Source organism: Eutrigla gurnardus (assembly GCF_963514095.1).
Source record: "Eutrigla gurnardus genome assembly, chromosome: 6".
Taxonomy (NCBI): Eukaryota; Metazoa; Chordata; class Actinopteri; order Perciformes; family Triglidae; genus Eutrigla; species Eutrigla gurnardus.
The window spans coordinates 14,128,394-14,153,894 of NC_139920.1; the positions used below are offsets into that span (position 1 = coordinate 14,128,394).

General features: G+C 42.0%; 2 protein-coding genes across 2 annotated transcripts in view; both read left to right on the plus strand.

Annotated features, from left to right (window-relative positions):
• LOC311014876 (G-protein-signaling modulator 2-like) overlaps positions 1-25,501 on the plus strand; it is a 305,151-nt gene that overhangs the window by 132,923 nt on the left and 146,727 nt on the right. The gene's annotated exons all lie outside the window — the stretch shown is intronic.
• Positions 1-25,501, plus strand: part of LOC311014230 (glypican-1-like) — a 33,506-nt gene that overhangs the window by 2,429 nt on the left and 5,576 nt on the right. Inside the window, exons 2-5 of the mRNA XM_084010698.1 lie at positions 20,860-21,018; positions 22,291-22,508; positions 23,385-23,558; positions 25,036-25,201. Of these exons, the coding sequence (XP_083866824.1) occupies positions 20,860-21,018; positions 22,291-22,508; positions 23,385-23,558; positions 25,036-25,201 (717 nt within the window). The remainder of the gene's footprint in view (positions 1-20,859; positions 21,019-22,290; positions 22,509-23,384; positions 23,559-25,035; positions 25,202-25,501) is intronic.

Here is a 25,501-nt window from a genome sequence, read left to right on the forward strand (position 1 = left end):
CCTTTCCCCACTTTTATGGAGGAATATTAATTGTGTTGATGATGCAGCTATATTTCATTGTTAGTGTTTGCATTTTCACCCATTATTTATTGGCAAGCACGTATAGTGGTAAAAATAAGTGCTGACATGTTTCAAACTATAGTTTCCATTCACAACTCTATGTTTTTGTTTTTAACTTGGAGCTTTTGCTATTTCCTTTTTTCTTGACGCCTCCAAAGGTTCAAACTGAACTGACTATAAAAGCGTTCAGTCAGAACGTCTAAAAGCTCAGAAGGACAGAGTAATGCTGGAGGAATTTAAAATGATTTTGAGGTCAACAGAACTGGAATCTGTCTTTTTTTTTCAAATACAAGTCTCCATATAAAATAATCAGTAGTTTTCTTTACTTCTGTCCTGCTTGTATTATTGATACATCGGCCAGCTCTACTCGGGGGGTTCTTACCTCATAAAGTTTATAGTAAAGTTATATAATCAAACTTATTATTGCAGGGAAACTCATGTAAAACCAATGAAACATCCCAAGTAAAATTCGTCAGGGTTAAAATATTTCAATGAAAGGCAACATTCAAGTTTGCCAGATATCTAAATGTGTGATCACTCAGTGCAGTGAACACATGCACAACACCTGCTTTTCAGTACCAAAATAACATGTCCTTCAATACTCTAGTTTGAGAAATATGAACTTGTTTTTCTACAAAACCCTTTCAAAAACAAATCTGTCATCAGTACAATATTTATTTATAATAAGGCAAAGCCTTTGATCTCTAGTTTTGATTTTCTTTTTTAACTTCAGACACATGTTGTTCTGTAGTTAAACAGCATAGATGTTTGATATATGACCATGACTCTCTATTTGTGCTTTTGAGGTCAGTCAGACATCTATGTCTAAGTCCTTCAAACAGCCAAGCCAATCAGTGACATGATGTCATTAAAGATTAGTAAAACTTTCCAAAACGATGGCGAGTTGCACTTTTTCCATCTGTTCATCATTTTGATTTGCACTGGTGAAGTCTTGCACTTGTTAACGATGTCATTCAATTAGTTGTTGCATTGGGAAAATCAACATTCTCAATCAGTATCTCCAAGCCAACATAGAAGCATAGACGTTTGCAAGCAGGTTAGAAGAGGAAGTGTACACGTAGCCAACTGCGAATGAAAGAAAGGGTGAAACACAATCTAATGCCAGGTGTTTATCAGATCAAGGAATGAAATGCACGTTATTTCCAGGGTGTGAGATCTGTGTGCGTCAGTGCGTGTGATAAATAGCATAATTCCAAAGTAAACAGTGTGTAATTTGACAAGCAGATGCTGTTAATTTGTGCACTGAGTAAAAAAAAAGGGAGAAAAAAAAGGCCCTATTCTTCTCACACCTTTTGTCCTGTAGGATTAACACCATGTGAATGGAAGTCGTCTTTCCTGCCTGTCTGCCTGTCTGTCTTGCCTGCGAGCGTTTTTAACTCATACACATTGTACCTGGTCAATAGTTAAAGACTAGCCTGTCCTTTAGTGTGTGTGTGTGTGTGTGTGTGTGTGTGTGTGTGTGTGTGAGAGAGAGTGTGTATATGTATTTAAAAGTCAGTGAAAGCCAACACCTTCTCCAGGGAAGACACTTCAGACTCATTCACACTTGCATTGTCCAGGCAGGGCAGCACACACCCATGCGATCGTATGACTCACAGACACACAGAGAGAGAGACTATGTGTCCTGCACGCTTCATATTCTGCATGAGAGGGTATTGGGTTGTCACGCCTGTGCGTGTTTAATATTGAGTACATGTCATGGTGTTGCTTGTTTGAAAAGAACATGGATGTGAGTTGAACACGATACAGTGTGTTTTAGGTCAGATTACCTGAAGATTAGGATGCATTACAGGTTTGGTTACCAGTCAGTAGTTCTTTAACAAGGCTGAATCGACTAGGGAGCCTCCATTCATTTACATTTACACAACGGCAGTGCATTTTCTTTAGATAAACTATACTATTAATTCCTTATCATTGAGTTTCCATCCAAATTTAGTGCATATTTTTACAGAATTTGCAGAGAGACATTGCGTTATTATTTTGCATTTCCATCCACTACTTTTATGCAAATAATATGTTTCTGTTTAGCAAACTAATGACTGGTAAGAAAACTCCTGCACCTACAAAACCACAATGAGGTTAGTGTTGGGTGCTAAAGCATCAATGAGTACTATGCAAAATTGCACAAAGAAAGCCCAATGTGGATCCTCCTCATCCAAATTTCTTTTGTGTGTATTTGCTGGAGGAAAAACTTGTGTTGGGTTAAACGTAACAAATAAAACGTAATAAAACAAGGCTAGTGGTAATTAAAAGTAAACAAAATCAGTCAGTTTACTGTGTTTTCTGATGTACAGTAGAACAGTTTATTGGTTTAAATAGTGACTTTCCCTTGATTCATTTTATATGGGATTTAACATGTATTTGTGTGTGTGTGTATATATATATATATATATATATATATATATATATATATATATATATATATATATTGTAGCGACCATCCTGGCCAGCAGCTGAGCTTTTCGACATGCTCAATGAGTGATGACCAGGCAATCTTCTCTGTTGATGGGTGATGTTCCCTTTTAATAAAGAAATTCCCCTCACAGCAAATTTGCCTCGATGCAAGCAGACCTTGTTGGTGATGACTGGCTCTCTTGTGTGATTCCTCAGGCATTCAGCAAGCCAGCTGTAAAACACGTGCAACCCCCCTGTGATTACACCCTCTGTTCCTCCTGTGCCTGATATGCAGTTTACCTGCAACACCTTTCTACATTGTCACCCTTGGGGAACTCACCTTATGCAACAAATATAAACAGACATCAAATGGCATCAGCAGCAGTGGGGTCCAAGTATTCCTATGTGCATAGTCCCAGCTGGTTTTCAAACTAACTGGTTAACTATGTTACGTGTTTAACAGCTGCACTTGTGGTCTGCGACCGTCACCGGATTCACATCCGCAAAAATGTCACTGCCGATAATGTTTCTTGCAAGATGGCGTTTACGAGGTCCACTGTGCTGCACAGGGAGCCACCAGGACTTTCATGGTTGACCTGCTTCCTGGGTTTGGGCGTATCTTAATCAATCAAAATATCAAACCCGAGCATTTCTTAACCATGGCGTGAAGAAAAATAATATTGATAAATATGTTTGGGTATTTCCTTCAATACGCCCAATGTAACCAGTTGTTCGATCAACCCAAAGAAAATGTTACCTGGACATTCGTAGTAGATTTGAGAAGCTGTTTGAAAATCATCAATAATATATTTGTGAATCTGCAGACCACACTGCTTTTAGGTAAACCCAACGCTGTTAGCGTAAGGAAACCAGTTAGTTTGAAAACCAGCTGGGACGTAACTCAGTATAATCTATATAATCTTTCCAGTTTACCTCAATGGTGTATACATTCACATTAACAATACTGTATATTTGAGTAGGTTGTACACATATATGTAACCATTTACCTACAGTTCCATTACCATTCCTCTATCATTACATATTTATTTTTGAAACATTGTTTTGATCTGTTTGTTAGCTAACATTACAACAGTTAGCATTGCTAATCTTGTCTCAAGCTAACAGTTAGCTACGCTGATGGACAGGTAAACATTTTGTGTTTGGTTGGAGAGGTTAACTTAAGCCATGCACACAACCAAGCCACAACCACACATACAAGTTGGACTTACTTTATAAATGCTGCGGCGGCTCACACTGTCATGTTTCAAAACGGGCAACTTTTACTTTGAAGGCGAGCTGTCTCCGTGTCTGCCTCTCAATTCCCGTGCTCCATATTCATTGTACGAGTTGCATAATGGAACAAGCTGACGCTATGGTGCTCTGAATTGCGTTGCACGTCTTCATTTAATGTGACCATAACTCAGACAAAATGGTAACAGCATTAAGTCAGCACGGGCTGTCAAAGAACAAGCTCACAAGCATCCACATTCATTTGCATCACGACGAGCCGGACAATGAAATAAGACGAACCCCTCAAATGACATTTTTCATCGTACAACGTGAACGACTGCAGATGAATTGTGCTTCGTGCATGGACCAGGTTTTGGCCTGTTGGCTTAGACATAAAAACCCCAATACAAACATGTCAGTTTGGGCTCTTTTATACAATCATATTCAGAATGCATAGTGGGAAATTTTATGCAGAATTTTATAATGCCTCTGCTGAAGTTGTGTTTAGAAAACTGAAATATGTTCAAGTGCTCAGTCTTCAAACGTGGTAATACACCTTGAGGTGCTCTGGAAGTCAATAAAAAGTAAACAGGTACTCGTTTTCACTCTGATAAAGAACCTGTGAGGCCCAAACGGCTGTGCGTTCAACAATGCATGTGTGAATTTAAGCGTCAATCTTTTACCTGCAGCATCTGATGATGTTGCCTCGTATCCGTCCACAGTGTCTGTCCGTCCCTTGTGTGGATGTGTGTGTGTGTGTGTGTGTCTTTGTGTGTGTGTGTGTGTGTGTGTGTGTGAGAGAGAGGAAATTGATACTGTCCGTCATCTGTCACACATCACATGCTCACTCAGGCGCTCACAGCACACGCCACCAAGTGGAACGCCAGTCCACACACACACACACACACACACACACACACACACACACACACACACACACACACACACACACACACACACAGACACGCCCACACAATCTCTTTGTAAGTTTTACACTTGTCGTCCCTTTCTCTTGTTGTCTGTTTTATTCCAGCTTCCATCTCTGCATTGTTTTCCTAGACAGTCTCAGATCTATGAGTGGAGGGTTGCCTTGTGCTCGTCAGAGTGCTGAGGAGGAGGAGGAGGAGGAGGTGGGGTGTGGTTGGCTAGATCTCTTAAAAGCAGAGCTGTGAATCTTTCATGATGTCTGATGCAGCGACATGAGAGAGGGAGAGACAAACAGAGATAGAGGTGAGGAGGAGGGGGAGGAGGGGGAGAGGGGATCAGAAGGAGGGAGGGAGAAGGCTCTGTCCTGTCATCTCTCCTTCATTGACATGGGACGGATGCCTCTACAATTGGTTTGATACTGACGCTGGCTCCTGTGCTCCCGTAGCTATTATCCAGAATGACTGTGGGTAAAGGCCCAACAGATTAAATTCCTCCGTTGCCATCATATAATCTCGTAAAAGTGAATTATGCAAGGTTGAGAGTCACACAGCCCTCCTCCCTCGCCCCTCCATGATCACATATAATAGGAGTGGTAAGCGGGGAAAAAGAACTGAGGAGCAAAAGCACAAACCGTTCGATGCCTTAACATCAATCTTTGCACCTAAAAATCAATGTGGTACAAACCAGCATCGCCTCTCAATAACCTCTGTCTTCCTTTCCCTCCGCTCCTCTCTCCCCCGCCTCTCGTTCACACCTCTCCCTCCCTTGTTCTCTCTCCTCACTTTTAATGTTCGCTTCCTCCCTCTTATCAGCCGCTATTTTTACTTCATCCTCCTCCCAGTCTTCCTCCTCCTCCTCCTCCTCCTCTCATTTTTCTCCCCCTCTCTGGGAGTCGAGCGTCCATCTGTTTTCCAAATGAAAAGATGCGCTGTTTGTCTGATGTGGTGGACTCGGTGGTTGCTCGGTTGCTTTATGAGTCAGTGTTCTTCGTGCATATGCTCCACGGGGCCCTATGCGCTGTGTGTGTGTGTGTGTGCGTGTGTGCGTGTGTGTGTGCGTGTGTGCGTGTGTGTGTGTGTGTGCGTGCGTGTGGTTCCGAACTGACAGGATGAAGATTTATTGGTCGAACAGGCATTTACATAGTGAAATGAACTGGTGCAGAACTGGATACACTGGCTGATGCTTCAGTTACATTAATGTACTTCAAAGAACGCGCTCATTCAATGAAACAATTAGTTGAACAATGTATTTATTTGACAGAAAATCCATCAATTAATCATTTCATTCATTTTCAAAGCTAATAACAATTTACTGGTTCCAGCTTCCACAATGTGAATTATTTGCTGATTTTCTGCATCTTCTATGACAATAAACTGCATATTGGTGTGGCTGGTTGTTAACACTTTGAATACTGTATGTCTACGTTACTGCTTTCCAATATTTTCTAAATGATCAAATTAAGTAATTGAGGGGAACAACAACAGATAATATAGGGATTTACTGCCTTCATTCATGGATTACTGAGTTAGAGTACATTTTCATCACGCCCTTTAATTGGCAGGTTCATTACCTTCATCTGGTAAAGAAGAACAACGAGCTGAGTTGCATTAAGTAACATAGTGCAACACTTTATAGAGACGTGGAGTAACTGCAGTCGCCAGCCGTCACCTGCACTTGAAGCATTTTTAATAACTTCCCATGACGGTGAATAGAGACGACAGGAGTGGATTAGAGGTGCCGCTTTAGTGCGTTCAGCTCGCGGCTCCGCTTATTAACTGTCATGCATTGGTGGTTTGTAATTTCAGGGAGGGACACGAGTGCAGTCTCCTCAGTGGGTTATCTACAGACAGATGTATTAGAGGATATACAGCGGGGCTTTGCAATGCCTCTGATTTCTATTAATTGGTTCTTACAGGGATTGATTTCTATTGTTGGAATTCAAATCTTTCAGGCAAAATCAATGTCAATCATTTCAAACAAGATAAGTCCAGTTTTCCATTAGACGGATTATTCTCACTTGTATTATACGTATAATACACACTGACTTGCCAGGTTATCAGGTACACTGAGCTAGATAGATAGATAGATAGATAGATAGATAGATAGATAGATAGATAGATAGATAGATAGATAGATAGATAGATAGATAGATAGATAAAACAACAGTAATGCAGTATATTTATAGAATACACAGTATGCATAATATATTAGAATATACTATAAATATACCAGACTACAACAACTACAGTATCAAATCTAAAAATAGCATATAAAAATAGGACAACATAAAATGTAATTGTGCAGTGTGCAAATTTGAGCAGAACAAGAACGCTTTAGCTCAAGTTCTCTGCTAGACAGCGGTGAGGTGTTATCCAGAGTTATTACTTCCTGTTTCGGTCAGCAAAGTCTTTTAGAGGAGGAGCTGGTGGAGACGATGCTTATCCGCCATGAATAACAGGCTTTTCAGTCATTTGTCCACAACAGACAAATACATCCTAAAACGGGAGGTGTTTCTCTTATTTAGCCCACCCTGATTAATTTAAATGTCATGGACAAAACAAATGAAGCACCTGCTGGTATAATGCAATACAGTTCAACGGCATCACAAACCCCAGCCTCTGAAATTACCATGACATTGAATCAACACAGAGATGTATTTATACAAAACTGATGAATTAGTTTGAGCTCAAATAAGCAGTGTTTGTTCGATGTCATATCGCTATGTTTCTGTTTTCAGTAATGAATGCAAATAATGTTGTGATTTAAGCATTAAAATGTGTTCATGGAAACTCTGGAGCTGCTGCTATCACACAAACTAAGCCAGTTGAGAGTGATCTAACTGAGGCTGCATACAATCAGGTGCAAATGTAATTTGTTAAGCAAAAACAAGAACATGACCACCATTAAAGACATAACGTATAAATCTGAGAATTTGTATTCAGTCCGCAGGCAAGGATATTTAACTGTCAAATTAGCCTCAGCGTGTTGAAGGAATACATTGGTTCAATGTTCTGTACAGTCACCAGGGGAGACATTAGATTATTACAGCTAATCACATAGTTTGTAAGTAGTTTCCGCAAACCCCCGGCAGGGTTTTTAAACCGTTTTACAGCTCGAATGGTCTCTGCAGAAGGAAAGAAAAAAAAACAAGTCAGTGCTTTTTGCAGAATAGAGCGTGTTTTTGTTCGGTCACAGCCACTTCATGCATGCACAGCCAGAGCACTGATAGGATCACTGACCGCTGGAGAGTCTTATCAGAGGCTGGATGAGTGTGAATGGGAGCGTGTTTGGCAGGTGTGTCTGTCACCCCTCTACTGAAACACTCGCCGGTATCCAATAGCAACAGAGGGCGGTGATCATGACACATGACACGTTAGTCAAGTGAAAAGATTATTGATTTTAATGTCGCATTTTAAAAAGCAAAAAGGCACCAAGGGATAGCTTTTCACACCGAAGTGTGAGCTCTTTGGCTGCTCGTCACCTCCTTGTTAACCTCCCGAGTGTCGGCTCGGAGCTATTTCACGTTTCATTTTTTATTGTTATTTTTATGGCATTTCTGCTTTATTAGATAGTCCGCCGTTGGGAGTGACAGAGACGTTTATTTGATAGAGGTGGTGGACTGCATAAAAATGTATTTTTGTCTCGTAACATTTTGAAGATGCATCAGATCCAGGGTGAGTTTATATATATATATATATATATATATAACTGTGAAAAAAAATATAAGACTATACATATATATATAGTTTTATATATATATTTTTTTTTCATAGTTCTGACACAGCCTTGCCCAAAGGCACCACGGGAGACATAATAATGACTTTCTCTGAACAGACTTCCAAGCGGTAGAAGAGCTTCTTGTCAAACATTGGCATTTACAGCCTTGTTACACACCAGTAAAACATATTGAACCTAGTCATATCTGTTAAGCACATTGGTGATGTGTTTGTACACCAGAAGTTATCCGGTCTCACCTAAAGTCAGGTGATAATGAAACAGGTTTATGGTTAATCAACACAATAGTAGCGTATTTTATATAGTATTATACTGGTTGGTTGTTTGTATTGCTGTAAATATGGAGCTCCAGGTCTGTGTTCCTGGAAATCATATCCATATTGGACAATTCTGCACATCATGATGTCCAATTCCAACATTAATGCCGGAAGAAGCATGGCCAATATATAGTGAAGTAAAGGTCAATTAGCATATAGCACATTAGACTTGCATTTAGAAGAAACTATAGTTTGGGGCACATTTCCTGCCTGGCAATAGGGTTGAAACATTACATCTAACAGAATACTGTGTTTCCACATTGGGCTGGTTTTTGATATTGGGCTACTTTTGATTTGGTTGGGTTTGGAAAAATATAGCGTTGGGCTGGTCGATGAAATGTGGGCTGAAATTGTATTTGCCAGGGTTTATAAAATATTGTGAAAAAAATACAATATAAAAAATAAAATAATATCGTATTTCTTTTGTCAGATTTATGATTTGGGTTATTATTATTGAATGGAGCTGGTTTTAAGTACTGATCTGGCAACACGGCATACAAACCTTGCTTGTTTGAATGATTCATTGCAGCATTTTAATAACAGCTCAAGCTACAAAAAATCCCCTTAGACAGTCGGTTTTTCTTCAGTCAAACTTAAATGACATTTCTGCCCAGCCCCCTCCGACATCACATCAGTTTCCAGCCACTCGAATCAGGCAGCTAGTGCCACATTCTTTCCGTTTCTCCACTGTTCTGACATTGCAGATTTGACCTGGAAACGGCCGACCTCGGGCTGGAACCTAATGTTCTCCCGACCACAGCGATTAGGTGCTCCCCCACTGAGAAAGAGCAGGGACTGGGAATCGGCCTCTCACGTGCCCCCCCCCCCCCCCCCGTCTTACTCACTCGCACTCATATCCTCGTTTGCCACCTTCCCGTCACCACCACCAACACTGTGCATTTGGATTATAGACTGATGTCTAATCTCCTGCTAATCCCGGCCTGTTAATCTATGTGTTAACAGTTTTTAGCTCACAGCATGACAGCCAATGCACTGACCTTGCACAGAGCGAATAACACATCACTGAGTTATTACATATTTCCTTCTATCTGTTTGACTATTCAGCACGTTTCTGTTTGTAGAAACCCCCGTTACTACGTACTTAAATCACCCTTTGATTCGTCATGGCAACACGATCTTTTGTTTACGGCCAACTGTAAATAAGGGCTAATCCTATCAGTCAAAGATAGCCGGCGTGATCTTTGACTTCACCAGAGTTATCCCCGAACGTGCACAAACGTGCACCGTCAGACACGGACTCTCCGCTGCATGGCACACAGCAGGGTTTTTTTACAGACTGAGTGAAGGGGAGTCAAAGTAGTAGTTAGTTTAGGAGCCTTTAACTACTCCCAGAAATGACATAGAATTATGGTATTATACGGTGAAGTTGGTGCCATGTGAACACACACGCACATGGGCACACACACACACACACACACACACACACACTTGCCGGGCAGCAGACAGGGCTGGACTGTGGGGCGGGGGGGTATTTTTAGTTCTGTAATTGTATAAAATAAGGAAAGGTTCACCCAAAACATTGCAGCCTACACCTCCCTCTCCTTTTCTCTCTGCCTTGCAACTTTAAAAAAAAAAAACTCACATTCTCTCATTTTAACCTTTCATTTCCTTTTTATTTCATTTTTACAAGTCTGTTCTCAAACCCATCAAAGCATCAGCGGTGATATGTTTCATTCCTTTGTTCTGCATGTTTGTTTTTCCCTCATTAAACATGCCTATATCGGGATCAATAAATTATGGATTGCCCATGATTGTTGTGTTTTCTAAAGAATGAACGGTGGCACTTAAAAAGCACTGGCGTCCACCACTTTGGTTCAGACTGAAATATTTGAAATGGCATTTATACTGTGAGCACGTTAGCTTGCTGACGTTAGCATGTAGCACAAACACCACAGTGCCGAGAAGCAGCGCACGCTCACATCGCAGAAGCTGTGGAACGTCAGAAAGATGAATCAATCATCCAAATATCGACTCCATCTTGACCTCAAGTACCGTTTGCACTTTGGAGCCGTTCTGTAAACATGATGTAAAGCAAATAATGATGTAAACTGCGAGTCAAGTGGCCTCATTGATCTGCATGTTGACCAGAGCTTTGTGTAGCTCCGCTTGCTGTCGGAAAAATTGTGATGAAAAAAAAAAATTGTCATAAAACTGCAGTGTAGGTCTTTTTTATTCTTTTGTGTGAATGCCAATCAATTACCTGAGTCCTTCATGTGAAATTGTGAATACAGAAGCAAAAGAGTTCAACTTTAAATCACAAAATCGCATCAAAAAGATGTAAGCTGGAGATTTATTAGACACTTAGAAGTAGATTACAGCTTTATAATTTACACTGTTTCCCCCTTTTCTTCCCTCTCTCTGCTTCTGCTTCTGCTTCAGTCTCCGCCGATGATGTTTCACTCCTCCCTCCCGCCTCTCCCTCTCGTTTGATTCCATTTTATTACATCTCGTCCCTCCATCTCTCTCCGCTTTCATCATTAAAGCTCTGCAGCTCTGCCCCCCCCACCCAGCTTTTCAGTGGATAGTAAAAAGGTAAAAGTGTACTTTGGGAGGAAGGCCATGTGGAACGTTAAATCACATGCAGGTGCCCTCAAGAGAGTGTGACACGGGAACACACACACACACATGCACACGGACGCAACATCAGCCCCTCATTTAGGTAGCAGTAATTTGCCGCAGTAAGTGACAGGGTTATTGTGAGACGCTCATTAAGAAAGGGAAGCAGCGTATAAACGTCTGACTGAAGGGAATAAATTGAAACCAGTGCACCACTTTTACTGCGCAGCGTTGAGCCCCTTTGATGTGGTGTGTCGTGGCGTAGTGGGGCAGACTCAGGGCATGTGGGTGTGTGTGTGTCAGAATCATAGATTTGCCTCCTTCCCCTGATTTTACATTTTATATGTAATGTAATCACGGTGTGACGTGGGACTTTTTTTCTCTCTCGGTATGTTTCATGTACGTGTGTGTCTGGCCTTACAGCTTCAAGGGTCAGAGGTCAGATCAGTTTCTACGAGACAGACTGTTACTGCGGTAACACGGTGCAAGGTCACATCCTAGGACAAACTTTCATCTCAGCAGGAGAGAGGAAGTAAGAAAAGGAGGAAGGAGAGGAAATAAAAGGAGAAAATGCAACGGTGTCTTGTTGTGTTGGTGATCTGTCAACGGATAAATCTAGTTCTATTCCATCATATGGGTTATTAAATTACGTTGAACAGGGATGAATAATTATAACCATATATGTATTTCAGACTATATTATATATACAGTTTTAGCCTGCTGGCGGTTTGTGGTTCTAGGGAGGGTAACGTTGGTCTGTTGGTTGATCCACCACGTTGGTCCAGACTGAAAATATCTCAACAAGTATCAGATGGATTAGCATCCAAAACTGTTGTCCAGATGATGGATCCTACTGACTGTGGAGCCCCTGATTGGAACTCCAGCACCACTGTTTTTGACTCAACAGCTATTGGACAGAATTTGGAGCAGATACCCATAACCACTTCCTGATGAATTCTAACAGCTTTGAGAATATATCTGCCTTTTATATTGAGAACTATCACCATCAATTTAGCTCAAATAGGAAGATGAAGCTGATTAATGCTCTATACCCAGATAAGGTTGTCACAGCTTTGGTCCTGTTTTCTGTTATGAAAACATTCTCAGTAAAGAAATTGCCGAGATCAACACTTTGTTGAAAAATATGTCTGAACATCTGCTTGTATTTGTTGCGGACTTATTTTAGCGATCTCTCCATGTCTTCAGATCACTGCAGGACACTTGCTGATCACAATTATAGATTCGATAGAAATGGTGAAAATGTAGTCATAAACTTGAACTATCATTCAGGTGTTCCCTTCTTCTAAACAGTGATGCTCCAACATACTGGAGAGCTGTTTTTCAAACTCCAATTCCATTCCTTTGTCAGCAGCTGAAACGGGTTGAGAAACAGTCTAACATCTGGAAACTGGTTATTTGAGAGACTTCACTTATGCTTTACAGTGTGCTGATTCAGCTCCAGTGTATACTGGCCGACCTCTGAGAAAGATTAGCCCCCGGTACTGGTGCAGGTTAGATCCGTGATGGAGCACTTTTGTGGCTGAGAGTGTAATTGGATTTACACGTCTCATTTAACCTGCTAGATGCCTCGACAATCCCAGATATTGGAAACATCGCCCGAGTTTCTAAAGTAAAACTAAATTGATCTTGTATTTTTCATGGTACAGAAAAAGTCTTTAATTACTTACAATCAAAGAAAGTGCAACCAGAAGCAACTTTTAACCAGTTAAGCAAAGTTCAGCCATTCAGATACTTTATTATAATTAAAGTTATAATTGCAAAGTCTGGCTTTGGCAGGTTTGTGTTGATTCAAAAACATTGGAGAATAAGTTAGGATGTTGATTTATTTTAGCAGCAGTGATCCACACGATTAAAAGCTGTGGTGTGAGTGTGTGAGTGTGTGTGTGTGTGTGTGTGTATGTGTGTGTTTGTACGTGTGTGTTAGAAAGATAAGAGATTATCTTGTGTGTACATTCCTTTTAGCATAACCTACAGCCTCAGGGTATTACGTCTATGACACTAAATGTCTCCCTGTGTGTGTTTATGTGTGTGTGTGTCGATGGATACAAGCTTAAACATATTAATTTTAATAACTGGTGTGTGTGTGTGTGTGTGTGTGTGTGTGTGTGTGTGTGTGTGTGTGTGTGTGTGTGTGTGTGTGTTATGAAATACAGTGACCTGATCTTCTTAATTGCATGTCTGGTGACCCTGATCCACCTAATCAAGGCGGTTGTGGGTGTGTGTGTGTGTGTGTGTGTGTGTGTGTGTGTTTGCTTTCCCATATAGTGATGCATTTAGTATTAATCTTCCCCTCACAATAGATCATATTGTGTATATACAGTATAGTGTAGCTGATACACTGTAAAATGTTGAGGATTCACACCTAAAAAAGGCAAAGTCATGAAAGTTGTTTAAAAAGGGTCGACGGGTTTTTCTGATGTAAGGAGGAAGCAACAAAAGTGCTGTTGTGAAGTAAAGTGAAGCATGAAATGTATTATCTCTATATGTGTCCTGAGGTATAGTTTTAAATAGCGGAGACAGATAATTGTTTTCTGATGCCATTCTGTGTAAATGTTTTGTGCCAGTAATCGTTTTCACTTGAAAAGTACGATTGTTTGATTCCCTTGATTTAAAGAAACAACAATTAATCATTTTTGTAAACGTGGTTATTCGATGTCTTTCTCAAGAGTGAAAAACCACTCTAATATCTATGCATTCATCTCTGAGGGGAAATACTTAACAATATGTATCTCATTTAATCCACACATAAACAGAAATATAAACGATGACAAATGATTAGATCAATACAACTGATCTAGTTTAATCTGCACTTTAATTTCAATAATAAGGCAGTTAATCATAATCAGTTTCTTGCACTAAAAGAATCCACTAAAGCTCAGCTATAGTCGGTCCAACTCAAATGATCTCACATTCTCTTGATATCGTTGCAAACAAACTCCAGTTGATCATGATGAATGCTGGATCTCTATGCCATGTCATGGAGCAAAGATAAACAAAAACATCTTCTCATGATCATTAAAAATGCAGAATAATAATTGCCAGAGGGCAATTATAAAGTATGAGTCTGTAGCCAGAAGCCAGATCGATAAATGTGCCTCACATACAAGCCGGCAGCCCCATGAGGCTAAACAGAATAATAACAATAAATGTGTCAAACCAAGTCAAAGAGGCAGCTCCTGCCAAGGGTTGAAACATATTCCTTTATCTTGGATTCAATCTGGGTATTGCCAAAGATAGAATAGTTCACATATTTGAGAGTTTATTTGTGCTTTAGTTCATGACATTTGCGTGTGCATTGTTTTAGATGATGGATGTTTCTTTGCAACAAGCAGAGCTTTGATTGGGCTCTTTACAGCCCGGCTGGACGGCTTCCTGTCAGCCTGCGGTGCGGTGCAGGGGTACCTACCTGTTCACCTGCTTGGCACACGGGACGATTGCCGGCTCACTTGTTGAGACGGGCTGAGGTATGTCGAGGCTGCTGCGAGGAATGCAGTGGGAGGAAAACAGCAAAGGGAGACAGAGCAGGAGGGTGTGACGGAGAGAAGAAAGTGAGAGCCAGATGCTTTTGATTGGAAAAGGAAATGAATGGCTAAGCAATGTTGTCTTGATGTGGTCGCCATGGCGACCTGCGTAAGCTGTAAAACGTCTGCAGGCGAAACCGAAAAAAAAACACGTTTTGAATTAAATGGATTCACTAATGATTAAGTGCAAAAATACCCTGCAGCAGAACGAGGTTCTGCAGTTTCTCTAACACGGCACTTAACTCCAGGAGGGCTGTGGGAAAACGGGTCTCCACTTGGCACAATATCCAGCGTTTAATGAATTCATACTCATAAATATTGCATCGGAGATTTCCACATAATCAATACTAACAAATTTACCTCATCAGGATGCATGCCAGCTTAACGAGATGAACTGTAGTCCTCAAATAATCCTCTGAGTTAAAAAATGATTTTTGCCTTGACTACATCCTTAACAGAACGCAGATTGAGGCCATAAGGTTGTCGGTTTGAGTCCCCGAGCTGCTGGGGAAATGTAAGAGGAGGAAATGAGTGAGCAGTGGCCAAAAATAGAAGGCCGTGATTGAACTAAGGAGCACGAAGGAGGGTTGATTGTGATGATGATTATAATAAAGTGGAGCTGGATCCTGGATGGGAGCCCAGCTGACGTTTACTGGATACATAAATGTTTAAAACAGTCGTGTGCAAAGATTGCAAAAGAGGGTTTTAAGTTAGATTAGTTCTTAACACTCTTGGCAGGAGCGTCATATTAGTTTCGGTCAGAGGTGACGTCGCATACTTTTTCTTTTTACTTCTAGTACACACTGCAGCCGCCCTCACAAAGTACGTACTGCTGTATGCATTCAAGTAGGATGTACTAATTCCACATAACATTGCAGCTTGAACTTTGACCCCTTACCTGTTATATTCCAAATGCAGAGGGTTGTCAGAAAAGCAAGCTGGCTTGCTTACTGCACTATACAGTGGGAACTCCTGGTATTTTTGCCATACTGCATTTGACATCTATGCATTACTAAATGTGTACCTGGCATACTAGCTAGTGTGGGAATAGGAACAGACAGAAGGTTGCTTCTGTAGCTGCACTCTCACGTTTCATCACTGTTTATAGGCCTGCAGGAAATCACTTTATGCTGATCAGGTTTTCTCTAGGAAGCAGCAAAAGGTAGTCAGACATCTTCACACCAGGGTGCTGGGGAGCACTTCCTCCACAGCGACAACACAAGCGCCTTTCTGAAAAGTTCAAAGATTTCCAACTAAAAGCGCTCAGAGCGGCTGCATTCGGGCTCTCAAAAAAGAAAAAAAATAACTCACTTTAGCAGCATTTGGCCAAGTGTACACAGGTAAGGCAAGTATGCAGGTTTAAAATTCCCTTTCAAGCTCATTTCTCATCATAAAACTGCCTCCTTTCATGTTAACCACTACGTGCAGCACCATGAATGACTTCCAGAAGAAACTGAGCAAAAGTGTGTCATTATCCACATTTGAAGGATTCATCCCGCCTCCTCACCTCAGTGTGATGACTAACTTTTCACACCGCCTTCAAGTGTGACACTTCTATAAACACTTTACATGATCAAACAACACGTTTGTATGGGAAAGTTTACTTTTAGGGTTCGGGCCATTTTGAGAGGATGGTTGTGATGCAGCACAGACACGGGCAGCCGATGAGTGACAACAAATGCTGAAAACAGTATTGATTTTTCCAGCATATTTTTTTATTGCATTTATTATTCTTGTCTAAAGGTTAGTTTATTGTCATTACACAATAAACCCTTTATGCTACCCAAGGAGAAAAAAACAGATGTGCTTTCCGGTCATGCAGTTTTTTTTTAAATTTGCATCAAGAGGAACGTAAAACAGTAGCATTAAAAACATTGGTGAATGCTCTGGGCAGATAATAAAGCATTAACAATTCAACATCAAGCAAACATTGTCCATCAACTTTGAGTACGTTTGAGCACCAAGCTCTTACGGTCTCTCCTCCTCTCTCCTCCTCTAGCAATGCTCTTAGCATCTTGTTTTTCTCTCTCATCTGAATGAGGCCTTGGGCACCAGGGAATGTCTTATTTCAATGTGGGTCCCCGTAAGTGTTGTACAAGTGTGTGTGTGTGTGTGTGTGTGTGTGTGTGTGTGTATCCCTCAGGATGTGGATTCAACTAAACATATTCTGAAGCTTGAGGGGAAAAAAATAATGCGAACAAAGAATCACCGACAGAAACTGATTTTATTTGACCCAAATCTCCTCCTCTCCTCCTCCTCTCCTCTGTTCCTCTCATCCTCTCCTCTGTTCCTCTCATCCTCTCCTCTGTTCCTCTCCTCTCCTCTCCTCTCCTCTCCTCTCCTCTCTCTCCTCTCTCTCCCCTCTCTTCTCCTCTCTCTCTCCTCTCTTCTCCTCCTCTCCTCTCCTCTCCTCTCTCTCCTCTCTCTCTTCTCTCTTCTCCTCTCCTCCTCCCCTCCTCTGTTCCTCTCTCCTCTCATCTCCTCTCTGTTCTCTCCTCTCTCTCCTCCTCTCCTCTGTTCCTCTCCTCCTCTCCTCTCCTCCTCTCCTCTCCTCTCCTCTCTCTCCTCTCTCCTCTCTCTCTTCTCTCTTCTCCTCTCTCTCCTCTCTCTCCTCTCCTTGTTAAACCCCTTTTTCCCGGCAGCACTTAAAAGCTATGTTTTGTCTTCAAGGCTTTACGTCAAAGGAGTTTCCACCCATTTTTCTAAACTCCCTCTCTCCCTCTGAGCTGATGGTTGCCCACGTTCTATCACAGAGCCCTTTGGCATTCTCTTATTCACAGATCGTGTGAGATAACCTGCACTATGTTCTGGTCTTCTCAACTACTCTCATGTATGTGCCTGCATGTATTAGCATGTTGCCGAGCTTGCCTTTTGAACATGTGTTAGTGCATCACCACTGTGCCCAGTTCAGTCTTTTCCATGTGAATTAAGTTTTTATAGCAGGATGCCAGCTGCTTCCATTACCCAGCAAGCCAGGAATGTAGTAAAGCGTACGTGTCTGTGGTAAACGCCCTGCGTCGTCTGGGTCGGTAAGCAAACCAACAACTAAATGCTAACATTAGCTGCAGCACATGAGGGGACGGGGGTGTCTGCCATGATGGCGCCGTGTTAAACCCCAGCAGAGGAATCCGTCCGTGTATTCTGCCCGGCTGAGGCGTTTCCAGAGAGGTGACCTGATCAGAGAAGGTGACATTGATTGATCCCTCAGATCCAGGCTGTGTCCCCTCTCCTCTCCTCTCCTCCTCAGCTTAGAGGGCTCACTTTGTGTGGAGAATGTGTCGCGATGTTGTTTTGACACGTCTTGAAATGGGGCCCCATCAGACCGTTATTCACTGATTATCAGTGGGAGTTGATCAGTCGTTTGATTCATTTATTAGGCATTAAGTCAGGTTCTTTCTACCTGCCTCTTAGAGATGTGAAAAATAATCTAGGGTATGATCCTAGTTCTGTTTCTAGTTTGAATCACTTACTTCTTGGAGTGTCCTCATAGTGTTTGTTTCCATGTGTGATGTGGCTGCTGTGAAGCTCGCAAAGCCAGTTATTACCTAATGAAATGGAAACGTTAAAGATGAATTACAAGATCAGGGTGTGCACACTGTGCCCTCACACTTGACTTCCTGACTCTTTTGGTCCACCCATGGACATCGCCACCATATATTGAGGGGGGGTCGTGACCCCCCACCTTTTTAAAGAAGTCGGTGGGACGCCCCCACATTTGTGTTGACATGTCGCGATTAGCTCGGCCAAAATCATTAATTTAAGATATTATCCCGATAATCATGAAAATGGAAAAAGTACTCATATAAAACAAAAAAACACAAAGAATAGTACAGAGTTCTTTATAAAAGTGAAGTTTTGTATCCGTTCGACCTAAAACAAGGCTGGGGACCAACGTTTAGCAATAAGTGAATCTCAATGAACTTATTATACGGTTATTTTGCAGGCGCTGCTTTATGTATTCGATGGCATATTAAAATCAAATGATTTTGATGAACACGAAGGTGCTGCGTTCGTTCTATCTGCAAACTATTACTAACAGGATTGTGGTTGTGTGAAAACTCACAGTGTGAGGAGGCCATTCATTTTTAAAAGCTTTTTCCAACTTTTAATAATCAGACACACACACACGCACACACACACACACACACACACACACACACACACACACACACACACACACACACACACACACAGGTCAGTACAGGTGTGACAAGCAGGAAGTGATTTTCTTTGATGGTTTGTGGTTTATTGAAGCATCTCGTCTCAGAATGACTGACCTGCACTTGACACTTGGATTACTGAAGAGAGGAGAATATTACACGAGTGTTGTGGCTGATCTGTGGAGTGTGTGTGTGTGTGTTGTGTGTGTGTTGTGTGTTGTGTGTGTGTGTGTGTGTGTGTTGTGTGTGTGTTGTGTGTTGTGTGTTTCAACGGCTCCAGACCTGAATTCCTCTCATGTCCTCTTGTGAAAAAGCAAGAACAGACTTCATAAGATTTCCCAAAAAGCGATATGAGAATGAAAGTTATAAACTGCTATTTCCTGTACTATATCTGCCACTCTCACTGTCTCTCTCTCTCTCTCTCTCTCTCTCTCTCTCTCTCTCTCTCTCTCTCTCTCTCTCTCTCTCTCTCTCTCTCTCTCTCTCTCTCACACACACAAACACACACACACACAAACACACACACAGCCAATGAAAGATTCATGGAGGAGTGATGATTAAGGCGTCTCCTCTTCTGCTCCACTTACCCCGGTAGACAAATTGTGCCCCAAGACCCTCACACCCACACACTCACCTACACACACAAACACACACCTACACACCCACACACTTATACACACACACACACACACACACACACACACACACACACACACACACTTATCCACGACCTGTGAAAAAGAAGGAGAGCAGTGATGTACACAGCTGTGGGGTACTTACTCACCCTTAACTTTTCCAGGCGTGGGCACACACACACACACACATGCACACACACACACACACACACACACACACACACACACACACACACACACACACACACACACACACACACACACACACACACACACACACACACAGACACACACACACATCAAGTCTGTCAAGAGACTCATGCTGCAGACTGGTTTTTAGGCTGTCTGGCGGACTGTCTCTGTGTGTATAAGTATATTAAAAAGTGTTTGCGTGTGAAACACATTTTTATTTTTACCCCCCTTGAGTATCCCCATAAGAATAAAAAGAAATAATGTTCTAGCCGGCCTATTCTACATTTTTATATTTTCAAGATGAAACGACATGTTGGGGTTGGGTGTGTCATCATCAGGTTAGTTACTGGCTGGAATGGAAGAATAATCAGTAAAAAACGATCTCACTACTCTAATCTAAGCTGTTTCTGTGTTGCACTTCTGGCCAACAGTTTGTCCTGTAAGCTGAAAACCAACCAACTACATTTAGTTCACAGCTGTAGTGTGTGTAGTATCCATAGTTAGTGAATGCTTGTTCCTTTTAAAGTGCTGAATTATTGATGGATTAACGTGAAAGCACCATGTGTCTGATTACTTTGATGATTGCTGCTGATTCCACTGTTAAACTCTGGTAATGTGTCATACTGTTTTTGTACTGAAACCTCCGATTTTGGGGAATTTGATGCTTTGAGATAATGAATGATAATTACACGGGTCTTTACAGCAGGGGTTCCCAACCTGGCAGTCAAAACAAATGACTGTGGAGATCATTTTAGTCCTATTCAAAGACTCCCAACTAATTGTTGTGACATCTCTCTCAAAACCACAAGTGTCAACCTCATTGTGTAGCTCGAGGAAAAGCCAGGGCATCAATAAGTAGGCAGTAGCTTTCATCCTTCATGCCACTATAGCACTGATGATAAAAACTGCTTTTACAATGACTTTGTCTTTACCTTCCATGTATTTAAAGCTTTGTAGATTAAGTGGTAAATGTACATGTTAAAGATCTGAACTCTGCAGAGATTAAAATATGTAAACAGAATAAATAAAACAATTAACTTAATTCACTGTGTTTTCTCCACCTTGGCAGGTGAACATCTGAGGATGTGTCCTCAGGGTCCAACGTGTTGCACCAGCACCATGGAGGAGAACCTGGGCGGCCTGAGCTCCCGGGAGACCGAGGGGCTGATCAGAGAGGCCGGCAGGGCGCTGCAGTCCGTCTTCAACGCTCTCCACAGGAACTTTGACAGTAAGCACCGTGTGTGTGTGTGTGTGCGCTTGTGCATGTGTTGGTGCCGTAGATGCTCATTACTGCCTGTGCTCAATAAGCTACCAAAGCATCAGCAGTGGGCCGATATAAGTATGTTATGTGTATTTGTGTATTTGTGATTCCTACAAGCTCTGACTGTGCTCAGCGCTGCTTACTGCAGCTTCAATAGGAAGGGTGTGTGTGGGTGTGTGTTTGTGTGTGTGTGTGTGTGTGTGTGTGTGTGTGTGTGTGTGTGAGGGAGGATGTGTTTGTGTCCTGTGCGTCAAGGGGACCCCTGACCGGGTGTTATAATGAGAGCGGAGTCAGCCAGACACAATGAAACGTGATAAGCCGATCCCCTGATCTCAAAAGGGCACACACACACACACACACACACACACACACACACACACACACACCCTCGCAAACAGAGGGGTGTCCCCTGGGGCAGTGGCTGGTTCAGCTAATGAGCAGTTGACCCACTGAGGAGCTGAGGCTGCAGATCACTGCACATCAGAGAAAGAGAGGAGGGATGGAGGGAGGAGGAAGGAAAGACTGAGAAGTGCCACCGCTAACAATAGGGAGACGCACGAAGGCAGCGAGGGAGAAACGTGTCATTAGTAGAGTAGAGAGAGTGAGTGGGATTAAAAAATGAAGAGGAAAAGGAGAAGGGCAGGAGGAGGGCTAGTCAGGGGAGTAGGAGGGGGGACAGTATTATTAGTCTCAAGGCAGCAGGCCACCTCAGTAGCAGTGATGTGGCTGCCCATCTGGTTGTGGTCAGAGCAGGCTGGCACCGGTCCAACGCCTTTGAAGCACGGGGGAAAAGCCCAGGCCAATATACTGTAGAGACAGCGAGCTGACTCCCTTATTCTTTCTGTTTGACCTCTTCATCACTTTGCATCCATTTAGCAGCAAATAATAAGGAAATCTTTAAAGAGGTTAAATATAAATTGAAGCGAAGTACATCCAAAGCTATCTATTCAATTCCTTATTCGTTCTGTATTCTTCGGTATTTCAACCGCAAATGATTGGATTTTTTTTCCTGTGAAATAAAATCACAATGACATTTTTGTTTCATGAGACACAACTTGATTGTTTGAGTTGAATCTCTCCGCTCCCATCAGTGACATTTACTGAGGTATCAGGCAGCTCAAGAGTGAATACTGGCCTCTCAATGAATCGATGTTGCTCTGTGTACTCAGCTCATCTCTGTTCTCCTTCTCCTCCTCTCGTCTATCGTCTGTCCTTACTGTGTCTTCTCTCTGCCTCCAGCCTATTTCACCGAGCTGCACGGTCGCTCTGAGCGCTCCCTCCAGGAGGCGCTCTCTTCACTCGGCCCGTTGTACTCCCAGAACACCCGTCTCTACGGCGAACTCTACACCGACCTGCGGCAGTACTACCGGGGCTCCGCTCTCAACCTGGACGAGACCCTGTCCGAGTTCTGGTCCCACCTCTTGGAGCGCACCTTTAAAGTCTACGCTCCCACAGACGTGAGTACACAAGTTTAACCTTTTTGAGACATTTTGAGTGAGTTGTACTGGAATCAGATAACTGAGATGAGTTGCTTGGTCACATATGGCTGTCTCAGTTGTATTTGTGATGTTTAATAATACACGTATAACAATCATATGAATGAAACCAAAAGATGTTCAAAGGCACTTCATATAGAGCAGGTTTGGCTGGTATAATGTACAGAGACCCAACACTTCCCCCATCAGCCAGCACTAGGGCGACACGACTGAAGGATTTTGTGAACTAGTTCTCCTGATCCATTCAGCTGCTGGCTGAACAGCCTCGCGTCCGTTCCTGCTTCTGTTCTGGCTCGTAAAGAGAATAAACATTTGCAAAATGTCCCATTTTAGGTGCACCACCTGTTCCATGTTCATGTATTGTTGCACTTCCAGTGAATGCATACCCAGAGCTCATTTGTGTTGTAGCAGTATGGAGTAGATGCATTTTTTTTACCAGGCTGATCATGTAATCACAGTGTTTCCATGTCATCCTCCATATTATAGGAACACAGGCCAGAAAAATACAAATACAAGGCACAATTATTGAAACCACCAACTCTTGATCGAATGATCATGTATGCTAAACCAGGAGCACATTGATTAAAGACACTTTTTAGATTTAGCTGCATTACTATTACTCTATTAATACTAATAAAATATATATTAGTATTGAGAATGTTGTGATGTGGAAATATCATTTTTTGAACAAATATATAGTTTTGGATTTTATATATTTTGTATTTTTTTGGTATGTTTTTAGAGCCTTAGTTTCATAAATTATGTTATTGAAATTGCTAATAACTGTAACATACTTCTTCTTCCTTTTTTCCCTTCTTTTCACCTTCTATCTGGCAGATCCCCCTGTCAGAGGACTACCTCGAATGTGTTGCTAAGCAACAGGAGACGCTGCGGCCATTTGGAGATGTCCCAAGGGACATGAAGGCGAAGCTGATCCGGGCTTTTGTCACAGCCAGGTCGTTTGTCCAGGGGCTGATAGTCAGCGGAGACGTGGTCAGGAAGGTCTCACAGGTGTGTGTGTGTGTGTGTGTGTGTGTGTGTGTGTGTGTGTGTGTGTGTGTGTGTGTGTGCGTGCGTGAGAAGTAAGGAGAACCACAGTGAGTGAGCCAGACAGAGAGAGACAGCATGAGTTGTTGATGTGACAGAAACAAAGTTCAAGAGTCTGTGTTTGTATCTTAGTAACAGAGTGTGAGTGTGTGTGTGTGTGTGTGTGTGTGTGTGTGTGTGTGTGTGTGTGTGTGTGTGTGTGTGTGTGTGTGTGTGTGTGTGTGTGTGTGTGTGTGAGAGACACCGAGGCCTGCTTGGCTGAATCCCAGGAAAGCAGATATGATGGATGCGTAGTCGTCACACCCAAACTGTCATCGAAAACTTCTCCACCCTTAAAATGAAAACCACAAAGATCATCAGAAACGAGGCGTCAGACTCTGCCATCAGAACAAAGCTCCCATTTGGAGCGATGACAACGCTGTTGTCAAATTATTCTGTGATGATGTTTTTTCACCTCACAGTGCAGTTTTTTTTTACTCCCTAACACCCAACGCAGCATGTGACTGTGTTTGTTTTCCTCGGTATATTGGTGTGAAAAGGCTTTTGTTAATGTTTGACGGAGCTCATATGGTCACATGTTTACAAGCTTCTTAGTCCACCCATGCCCTGTAAGTGCTAGATTTACAGATTTACTAAACTGCCATTTAAAGGACCATACCAGTGATTTTTCATGTTTTAGCAAAATGCCCATTTATTTTTAAAATGAATTTTAGACATTTTAATGTATACGTTCTAACAGTTCCAGGCCTCGAGTAGATTCTGTTCATCTCTAATTGATGTAATAATCACACCTCATTGTAGAAATAACTCAAATCTATCAGAGTGAACATCATGCCCCCATTGATTTTTGTCACAGCGACATTATCGTTATGTGTGCAGACCTTTCGCATCAGCTCTTAAACCACATTACCACACAACGATAGTGCAGCATTAACACAAATGAATGCAGACAAACGAATGTTGACAGTGATGGATTATAATGCAACTCAAGTCTGCGGACAGAAATAAATGCATCCACATCTCTGATACCTTATAGCCTACAATTTGAAATAGTCAGCAAAAAAAATGTAGTTCAAATCTTGCAAGCACACTGGTGTGGATCTCTTAAGTCCCTGCTCTCTTTTTGGAGGTGTCCCTCCATCACATCTGTGCAGGATAGTGGTAAAACAACTCCACCGTGGAACTGGACACCTTTCATGAATCAGAAGCTGACAGCGTAACAGAAACCATGTATTGTATAAAGACAAGGGGGGGCCATCACTGCTTTCTTGTTCAGTCTGTGGTCTTTATAACGTTACAATACTGCCCTCTGCTGTTGATCATTTCCCTTCAGCTAACTTCACTGTTATGAATGGCAGTCGTGGATTACGTTTTGAATTGGGACACAACTACTGATTCTGAGGTTTATAGTGCTAACTCTCCTGTTGCCCCCCCCCACCAGGTTCATCTGAGTCCAGAGTGTATGAAGGCCCTGATGAAGCTGGTTTACTGCCCCCACTGTCGCGGCATCCCCTCGGTCAAACCCTGCTCCAACTACTGCTCCAACGTCATGAAGGGCTGCCTGGCCAACCAGGCTGACCTGGACCCCGAGTGGCAGAACCTTATAGGTGAGATTCAGACCCCAAAGTAAGACGTTGTAGATAAAAGCTAGAAAATCCAGATGCATTTGGTAGTTTAGTTCTACCTCGGACACACATTGGTCGTTTATGAAAATTGGTCGTATATGAAAATGTTATGAATGATTTCAAACAAACTTTATGAGTCGTCCTGAGTTCTGAAATCAATCAGTGGTTTATTGTCCATTTGACCATTTGAAGTCTGATACTAAAATTAAAATATATATTAAGGCGATTAGTGCAAAATCACTATTCTATTGACCATATATAGTCATCGTGGCTTGTCCTTTT